This window comes from Tachyglossus aculeatus, chromosome 14 (genome assembly GCF_015852505.1).
Source record: "Tachyglossus aculeatus isolate mTacAcu1 chromosome 14, mTacAcu1.pri, whole genome shotgun sequence".
NCBI classification, from domain to species: Eukaryota; Metazoa; Chordata; class Mammalia; order Monotremata; family Tachyglossidae; genus Tachyglossus; species Tachyglossus aculeatus.
This window is the reverse complement of record NC_052079.1, coordinates 24,425,898-24,435,434: the sequence shown is the minus strand read 5'-3', so window position 1 is coordinate 24,435,434 and position 9,537 is coordinate 24,425,898. Positions and strand designations below refer to the sequence as shown.

At 45.8% G+C, this 9,537-nt stretch overlaps 1 protein-coding gene across 6 annotated transcripts in view; it reads left to right on the top strand.

Annotated features, from left to right (window-relative positions):
* Positions 1–203: 203 nt before the first annotated feature.
* Positions 204–9,537, top strand: part of CAPS2 (calcyphosine 2) — an 89,454-nt gene continuing 80,120 nt past the window's right edge. For 4 of the 6 annotated variants that reach the window (XM_038756667.1, XM_038756666.1, XM_038756664.1 and 1 more), the window contains exons 1-6: positions 204–287; positions 2,966–3,067; positions 3,948–4,067; positions 4,387–4,433; positions 5,009–5,054; positions 5,772–5,897. In XM_038756667.1, coding sequence (XP_038612595.1) covers positions 2,987–3,067; positions 3,948–4,067; positions 4,387–4,433; positions 5,009–5,054; positions 5,772–5,897 — 420 coding nt within the window. In that variant the 5' untranslated portion in view covers positions 204–287; positions 2,966–2,986. Of the gene's footprint in view, positions 288–2,965; positions 3,068–3,938; positions 4,068–4,386; positions 4,434–5,008; positions 5,055–5,771; positions 5,898–9,537 lie in introns of those variants that run through there. The other 2 variants (XM_038756665.1, XM_038756668.1) reach the window with 2 other exon arrangements.

The window sequence follows — 9,537 nt, the reverse complement described above, 5'->3', positions numbered from 1 at the left end:
GGGAAGAGAGGAACGCCGTGGTTTCGGTGGAGAGGGGGCTGGCCAGGGCCTGGCCTGGGCCTTCCGTCTGTGGGGCCCCAGCAGGGCTAGAAGGGAGCTGGTCGGCTGAAAGGGAGGACGGGCGGCGGGCGGAGGCGGAGAGGTGTGGGCGGGGGACGCCCCCGGCCGAGCGCGCGCCGAGGCGGCGGGGCCGCGCCGCAACCCCAACCCTACCGGGCCGCAGGCGCCGCCGCGGCCGTCGAGAGGGAGGAAGACCCCGGCGGGCCGCCCCCGGCCCACACAAACAGGTCACACACACCCCCCCCGCCCCTCCGGCTCGGCCCATTCCAGCCGCGAGCCCCCGGGGTGCCCCCCGAGGGTGAGCCCCTCCCCCGGCCCCGGCCCGGCCCCCCACCCCATCCCCCTCGCTCCCCTTCATCCGCCCCGGGCCCTTTGCTGCCGCCGTTGTCGGTGCTGCAGGGGGCCGCTTGGTGAGCCCTGAGCGCCGGGAGCGAACCCTCCGCCTCCATTCGGCTTTCTCTTCCGTTCCCGCCCCGCCCGGCCTCCTCCCTTACCCCCAAGCACTCTGTGTGTGTGTGTGTGTGTGTGTGTGTGTGTGTGTGTGTGTTTGTGTGCGTGGGGGGGGGCTGGGCTGGATGGGCGTCGCGTGGGGGCGCTTCGATCCCCCCCCCCCCGCCTCCCCTTGACTCCTGCCGACCCCGCGGCCCATAGTAATCATCATCATAATAATAATGGTATTCGTTAACCCCTTGCCCCGTGCCAAGCACTGTTGAAAGCGCCGGGGGAGATACAAGGTTGTCCCGCGTGGGGCCCACAGTCCTCATCCCCATTTTACAGATGAGGTCACTGAGGCGCAGAGAAGTTAAGCGACTTGTCCAGTCACCCAGGTGATAAGCGGCGGAGGCGTGATTACAACCCACGACCTCTGACCCTCAAGTCCGCGTTCTTTCCATTAAGCCATGTTTAATGCTAAGAGTCTGTCCCTTAGAGTGGGGGGGCCCAGCGGGGCAGGGGGCGGCATATGGTCTCCCATCCCCCGGGCCGGGCGGTTGCGGCCAAGATCGCATTTACTCCGGGCCGAGCGCTGGGGAAAAAACCCATGGGAGAGCAGCGTGGCCTAGTGGAATGAGCTCGGGCCTGGGCGTCAGTAAGCATGTTCGTTTACTGATTTTGCTGTCTGTCCCCCCCTTCCCCCACCAGACTGAGGTCTTGTGAACAGGGATTGGCTCTCCTTCTTTGCTGTATTGTACCTTTCCAAGCGTTTAGGACAGTGCTCTGCACACAGTAAGAGCTCAATAAATACGACTGAATAAGTGAATGGATGGGTCCTCATCCCAGTCCCGCCAGCCATCTGCTGTGAGACTATGAAGAACCCATGACCCTCTGACTCCCAGGATATTGTTAGACTAAGACTGAATAAAAAGAGTCCAAATTGATTGTTTTTGGGCAGGGCGAAACCACACCATTAATAGTGCAAATATCTGTCTAATCTTAATTTAACACTGAAGATAGGTGAATAAAAATAAATCATACAGATATTTAAACCGGTATCAACCCTGGATAACGTGAACCTCCCCATATCCACCAAACTAGCTCCCTTCTTCCCTTCAAAGCCCTACTGAGAGCTCCCCTCCTCCAGAAGGCCTTCCCAGACTGAGCCCCCCCTTATCTCTCCTCCTCCTCCCCTCCCCATCACCCCCACTCGCTCCCTCTACCCTACCCCCTTCCCCTCCCACAGCACTTGTGTATATTTGTATATATTTATTACTGTATTTATTTGATTAATGATGTGTATATATCTATAATTCTATTTATTTTGATGGTATTGACACCTGTCTACTTGTTCAGTTTTGCTGTCTGTCTCCCCCTTCTAGACCGTGAGCCTGTTGTTGGGTAGGGACTGTCTCTATGTGTTGCCGAATTGTACTTTCCAAGTGCTTAGTACAGTGCTGTGCACACAGTAAGTGCTCAATAAATACAATTGAATGAATGAATGAATGAACCTTTGACACTCACCTCATTAGTTTCATTCTGTTTCCTAAAGACTAATACTCAATTTCTGATCATACCAACTGACTGGTCATTTGGAGCTGGCTCCCAACAGTCCACTACTGTATCACTTCAACTTTTTTTTCTTTTCACCATGTTTATGGCTACTGCATTTTAGCTTATTTTAGAGCTGAAATGGGTATCCTGCTGTCTCTCTGTTCTCCTAATGTTTTCCACCCAGAGAAGGTGCAATATAATGATCATTGTGTTCCAGGGACACATTGTGATTTTAACTCACCATTTGACTGTATTGCATTTAGGTGATGTTGGTGAAATTGCTCTAGAAGTTATTTCAGAGTGCATACAAATTCTCTTGAACAGCCCTCAAAAAGATGGGAGAATCAAATATAAAATGAGAGGACCATTTAGTGGGTCACTCAGCATATGCACAGTGCATCTAAAGGACTCGTGGATGTCTGAGTTAATGTTTCTCCCAAAGTGCTCAGTTTATTTTAGGCCCTGGAAAAATTAGATTCTTATTTTTAAATAAACCCAGAAAGGCAGATCATAAGAAGCGGCATGGCTCAGGGCAAAGAGCGCAGGCTTTGGAGTCAGAGAGGTCATGGGTTCAAATCCCGGCTCGTCAGCTGTGTGACTTCGGGCAAGTCACTTCACTTCTCTGGGCCTCGGTTACCTCATCTGGAAAATGGGGATTAAGACTGGGAGCCCCCCGTGGGACAACCTGATCACCTTGTAACCTCCCCAGCACTTAGAACAGTGCTTTGCACATAGTAAGTGCTTAATAAATGCCACCATCATCATTATTATTATTATTATCATTATAACCATGGGAAAGCCAATTTAAAGAGGAAGAGTTGGTCCACTGCAGTATATGTGATCCTTTTCACATCTTACGTTAAGTATGATCAATGTTTAGAAAATGGAGAATTTTATATGCTCTTTCCCTTTTTTTTAGTTTATTGCGAGATTCTTTGGAATGAATTTGGAGATTAAGGGAGTTGCTGCATCCCCCAGAGGGCAAATTCAGCAGTCACCTTTGACAAAGAAGCCTACGCAAGTACATATTTCTCTCGATCTATCATCTATGTATACATTTACACACACATTTATATATATGCAACTTTTTTGGTTTCTTATTGTGGGAATGTTGATGATTGTTTCCGTAGACTTCAGTAATAGCACAGGGACTTAGGATTTTAAATTAGGTTATAATAGGCAGAAAAGCAACATAGGCAACAATCAATCAAGTGTTGAAAAACCCAAAATGAAGGAGTTTTCTCATTCATGTTTCAAAGTTATCACAAAATATTTTTTCTTAATAAATGTATTAATCATGATTGTTTAGGCTGTCTCCTCTAGTAACTTTTCAAAAAGTATTTCTATTAGGCCATAGGCATCATGACAATTTTGTAAATGTCTCATTTCATTTTATATTATATGCACTTCAGAGGGAAATCTTGGCAAACATAAACACTAGAATTTGTGTTTCAATTTGTAGCTCCATTTCTCCAGGATTATTGTTCCTATAAGAATTGCCAAGTTCTACTAAATCTTTTCAGCCCCTGTAAACCTCCTTTTTCCGGTATTCCTAAATGCAAACACATTTTCTAATGACAGGGGATATCTAGTATTTTTCATGGTTCTCTTTTAAGCCTCATAAATAACTGTAGCAGAACTACTGGCACATGATTTATTTTTTCCATCTTGTAGCTGTTCTTTTGTGTGCTTTCTGTATATCACCCAATTGGCTGCATTTAGAAAATGTCGTTATGTATAAATATCTGAAAATATTGACTGTCTTGGTTTTATGAATAATTGAATTGGAATCTCATAGCAGAGGTGGAAACGGGGTGGAATTGGAGGTCACACAGTTTTAATTGGGAGTGAGAGTGGTCTAGGGAAATATCCGTTGGAAATAATCTCATCAGTATTGATAGGAAAAACAAGGATGGGAGAGGGCAGAGAACTGGAATGAGTGTGGTCATGAAAGAAGCAATGAAGCTGAGGAGGAGAACAAGGAGAACCTGATCCTAGTGATGGTGAAAGCATCATTTTTGGTAAGTGGAGAAGAGTTGAATGTAATAGCTTGGAAATTTGACGGCCCATCAGTCTCAGAAGGCCGGATGTATGGTTTTCCTGCAGTGTATAGTATAGATGTTATTCTGTTAGCTCTAGACTGATCAAGCTGTCAGCCCAAAATCAGTGGTATTTATTGACTCCTTACTGTGTGCAGAGCACTTGGGAGAGTTCAGTGCAACAGAGTTAAATAGACATCCCTATTCGAGGAGCTGACAGTCTAGAGATGATATGGCATTTTTAGATCCAAAAGTCTATCTTAATGCATGGATTTTTTTTTTTTTACCCCCAAAAACCAAGGGATGGCGGTCCAAATCATGGATTACCCAAAGCCCTCGCCCTGCTGAGTAAGTCCATTCTTTTAAAGTTTCTATTGTTTCTAGATAGAGAATTTGTACATCCTACTCAAGCATTTCTAAACCGATGATTTAGAGTTTTTCAATTATATGGTTTTATTGTATTTCTACAGAAAACATGATTATTTAGTAAAGATAACTTAAAGCATGAGTTCCATTTTGTGTTTCCACTTGAGTACACCCTGTATTTATGTTTAATTGCTTTTTGTTAGCATTTACTGGTCTCAACAATTGTAACATCTTTTATGTCCTGAAGTATTTCAGAATGGCTTAAAGAATTCTGGAAAATAAAAATCAAGCTTTTATCTTAAAAGTAAAGGCCAGAGATAGGTAGAAGTACAGCCTTTTCATAGATGTGGAGAACTGACTGAAAATTTAGATTTGGAATCTAGATATCCAAATAAATTCCATAAGAATGCATTCTACTAGTCTAAATTCATTTTCTGCCCTCGTGAAAATTGTTTACAAGGAGGCAGGGCACTTGCCCATTTGGTTTGTCCACTCTAATGATAATACATTTATTTTTTAAATTAATTATGCCTAACGTATTTTGTTTTTTTCCTCAGTGTACCATACCTTGATTTGGGGAAACTGGGAGAGTCTGATGATGAGGTAACTCCATTAGTGGTAGTAGTTGCATTTAGTGAGCACTTGGGAAAAGCAAAACAGAGGTATTACATGATACGTACCTAAAAGGGTTGAATACTCTTAGTGAAGAAGTCAGACAGTAAGATATTTTCAAATAAAGTAACAAAAATCATTGAATGGACATTTGAATGAAAATATCCACGTGAGTTCTGCAGATGGATATGAGCCAATAAATGCACAAGTGGCTGACAGATTTCTTCAACCTGGAGTGCTAAGGAAATGGGGAAGGTTTGTTAAAGGAATTCCTAGCCAGGGGAATAGTGTGAACAAGGGAATGCAGAATTGAGAGATGGGTATAGTTAGGAAGTTAACTTGGGAGTAACAAGAGAGTAAGCTGGAGACTTGCAGGTGAAGAGAGCACCTATATGAGGTGGGGTGAGGTGGTGGAGAGCTTTCTAGCTGATTTTGAAGAATTTGTGTTTGATGGAAAGGGACATGGGAGTCCAGTGGAGGTTTTGAGGGAGTGAAGAGCTGTGTGCTGAGCAATGCTCTGAGAACAAGCTACAATCTGCCGGCCAAAGCTTGTACCAGCGTGGCGTGGGAAGAACAGATGGGGAAGATGCTGTGTTAGGAAGAATTGATAGGATTTGGCAGTAGATTGAATAGTAAAATGCATTCTCTTTTGTAAGTCTTACAGCAGTGTCATCCTGGACTGAAAGGTATTTCTTTCTTTTATTTTAGGATGAAATCTCCAATATTCCATTCAGTCCAGCACACTCTTATATTGGCCCCCCACGTCCACGTTCAACTATTGGTTTGTGCACTCCAGTACAAACCCCTCCTGATCAAGAACATCAGAAGAAAGAGGTTCGTATGTATCACCATCAATATTAATAGCATGAATGGAACACTTTGTGTGTTTAACTTTACATGTTTAACTCCCTCTTCAAACCCCCTGACCCCCATTTCTTGCCCCTAATGACCTGGCACATCATTATTGAGAAATTGAAACCACCAGGTGTGAGCTCCCTAAAATCTTCTCTGCTCCTCTCCAGCCCCTCTCTCCTTCTGCCCCTACTTCGACTCTCCCATCTTTCCCAGCATGTCAGATGATTTCCTGCATCCTCTCAGAGTTCACCGTTTGCACCTCAGACACCATCCCTTTGCACCTTTTCCCCTCCCTGACCATTATTTTCAACCATTCACTTTCTAATGGCTTCTCCTCCAATGCTTTCAAACATGTTCATGTAACCCCTATCCTAAAAAAGCCTTCCCTTGACCCCATGGCTCCATTATCGACCCACCTCCTTTCTACCATTCCTCTCCAAATTTCCCTCTTCTCCAGGAAACATTATCTAACCTTGGCTTCACTGGCACTGACCACTCCTGGTTCTTTTATCTCTCTGGATGCACATTTTCAAGCTCTTTCGCTGGCTTTTCCTCTGTCCTCCTCCCACTAACTGTGAGTCCCCTCCATTCACACCACCCCCTTGGAGAACTCATTCACTCCCACAGCTTCAGCTACAATCTCTGTGGGGATGATTCCCAAATCTGCATCTCCAATCTTGATCTTTCTCCTCTGCAGTCTCATTCTTTCTCATACCTTCAGGACATCTCTACCTGGTTGTCCCACCACTACCTCAAACTTAACATGTCCAAAGCAGAACTTGTCATGTTCCCACCCAGACTTTGTCCTACTCATGACTTTCCCATCACTGTAGGCAGAACCACCATCCTTCCAGTCTCGCGCACCCATACCTTTGGTGTTATCTCCAACTCCTCTCTCAATTCAATTGCCATATTCAATTTGTCACCAAATCCTGTCAGCTCTATTTGCATAACATTGATAAAGTCTGCTCTTTCCTCTCCTTTCAAACTGCTACCACTTATTGTATCCCACATTGACTACTATATCAAGCCTTCTTGCCCACCTCCCTGCTTCCTGTCTCTCCCCAGTATGAACTCCAGTTCATACTTCACTCTGCTGCCCAGCCAATTTTCTAAAAAAAAAAAGTTCAGTTCATGTTTCCCCACTCCTCAAGAACCTCCAGTGGTTGTCCATCCACCTCTGCATCAAACAGAAACTCCTTATTATTGGCTTTAAGCACTCAATCACCATGCCCCTGCTATCTTCCCTTGTTGATTTCCTACTGCAACCCAGTATGCTCACTTCTGTCTTCCAACACTAGCCTACTCACTACCTCAGTCTCATCTGTCTTGCAGCCAAACCCTTGACTATGTCTTGCCTCTGTCATGGTAGTCCTGCCCCCTTTATATCCAACAGATCATCAGTCTCCCTTAAAATCACATCTCGTTCAAGAGGCCTTTCCTGATGAAGTTCTCATTTCCCTTACTTCCTCTCACATCTGTGTTGCCCTTGCACAATTTGAATGCATTAGTCACCTCCCCCCTCAACAGTCCTGTACATATCCATAATTTATTTTAATATCTCTCTCCCTGTCTAGACTAGAGCTCTTTGTGGGCAGGGAACATGTCTACCAACTCTATAAGTTGTACTCACCCAAGCACTTAGTACAGTCCTCTATACACTAGTGAGCCGTCATTAATTATGATTTATTGATTGAAGCTCCTCAAGCGAGTTGTCATCCTGCTGCTTCTCTCCCTCCTCCGATTCTCTCTTTGACCACCTCCATCTGGCTTATGCCCCTTTCACTCCACGGAAACTGCCCTCTCCAAGGTTACCAATAACCTTCTTGCCACATCCAATGGCCTCTACTCCATCTTAATCCTCCTTGACCTCTCAGCTACCTTCCACACTGTTGACCAACCATTTCTCCTGGAAACAATATCCAACCTCTACTTCAGCCTCTGCTGGTTCTCCTTCTATCTCTCTGGTCACTCATTATCGGTCTTTTTCACAATCTCTTCCTCTGCCTTCCACCCCCTAATTGTTGGTGTCCCTCAAGGCTCAGTGTTGGTTCCCTTTCTGTTCTCCATCTACACCAACTCCCTTGGAGAACTCATTTGATCACATGACTTCAACTCTCACCACTATGTGGATCGTTCCCAAATCTACGTTTACATCTAATCTACATCTACAGCCTTGATCTCTGTCCCTCTCTGCAGTCTCACATTTCCTCCTTCCTTCAACGCATCTCTGCTTGGATTTCCATGCCCACTCTGATCCTTGGAGACTTCAACATCCACATAGATATACCCAGTGACCCCTCTGTCACCTGCTTTCTGTCACTCCTCTGCTTTCTATCACTTCTATCAACTCTGCCGACCTCCTGCTCCACCCCACCTCCGTCACCCACCAACTTGGACACACAGTCCATCTCATCGTCTCTAACCACTGCACATATCTACCCTCACCTATTCTGAAATCCCTCTCTCTGACCACAACCTTCTTACTTGCCTCCTCTCCCACACTCCTCCTCCCCATAAATCTGTACTGCTCCCCCATAGAGACCTCTGATCTCTCGGCCCCATCCATCTCTCTCAGCGCATCACACCCCACCTAGCCTCTGTATCCAATCTACCCATTCGTGATGACCAAATAGATGCACCTCAACAACACCCTTTCTTCTCAACTCAACTGACTTGCTCCCCTATCCCTTCGTCACTCTCATACCACCAACCCACAGCCCTGGATCATAGGCACTGTCTGCCTCCTTCGCTCTTATGCTCCAGTCTCTGAAAGCTGCTGGTGGAAATCTAAACATCAGGCCGACCATGTCCACTTCAAGTTTGTCCTTCTTTGCCTTAAGTCTGCCCTCTCCTCTGCCAGGCAAAACTATTTCTCTTCCCTTATTGACACCCATTCTCATCACCCTTGTTAGTTGTTCTAGACATTTCACTCCCACCTCAGGCCTCTGCCCCCCCAGTCCCTTACCCCTGCTGATCTGGCCATCTACTTTATTAAGAAAATCAACACCATCAGACGTGAGCTTTCCAAAATCACCCCTTCCCCTCCTCAATCCCCCCTTCTCTGGGCCCCCTCTTTAACTTTCCCAGCCTTCCCAGCAATATCTCCAGAGGAGATCTCCTGCCTCCTCTCAAGTCCCACCCCTTCCACATGTGTATCAGAATCATTCCTTCACATCTTATAAAAACTCTCGCTCCTTCCCTCTTTAACTACCATCTTCAAACACTCACTCTCCAATGGCTTCTTCCCCACTGCCTTCAAATATGTCCACGTCTCCCCGATCCTAAAAGAACCCTCCCTTGACCTCACTGCCCCCCTCAGTTATTGCCCCATCTCCCTCCTACCTTTCCTCTCCAAACTCCTTGAGCAAATCTTCTACACTCGCTGCCTCAAATTCCCCTCCTACAACTCTCTCCTGGACCCCCTCCAATCTGGTGTCTGTCCCCTTCACTCCACTGAAACCACCCTCTCAAAGGTCACCAATGATATCCTTCTTGCCAAATCCAGTGGTTCCTACTCCATCCTAATCCTTCTCAACCTCTCAGTTGCCTTTGACAACGTGGACCATTGCCTTCTTTTCAATACTCCTCGATACATTATGCAACCTTGGCTTCACTG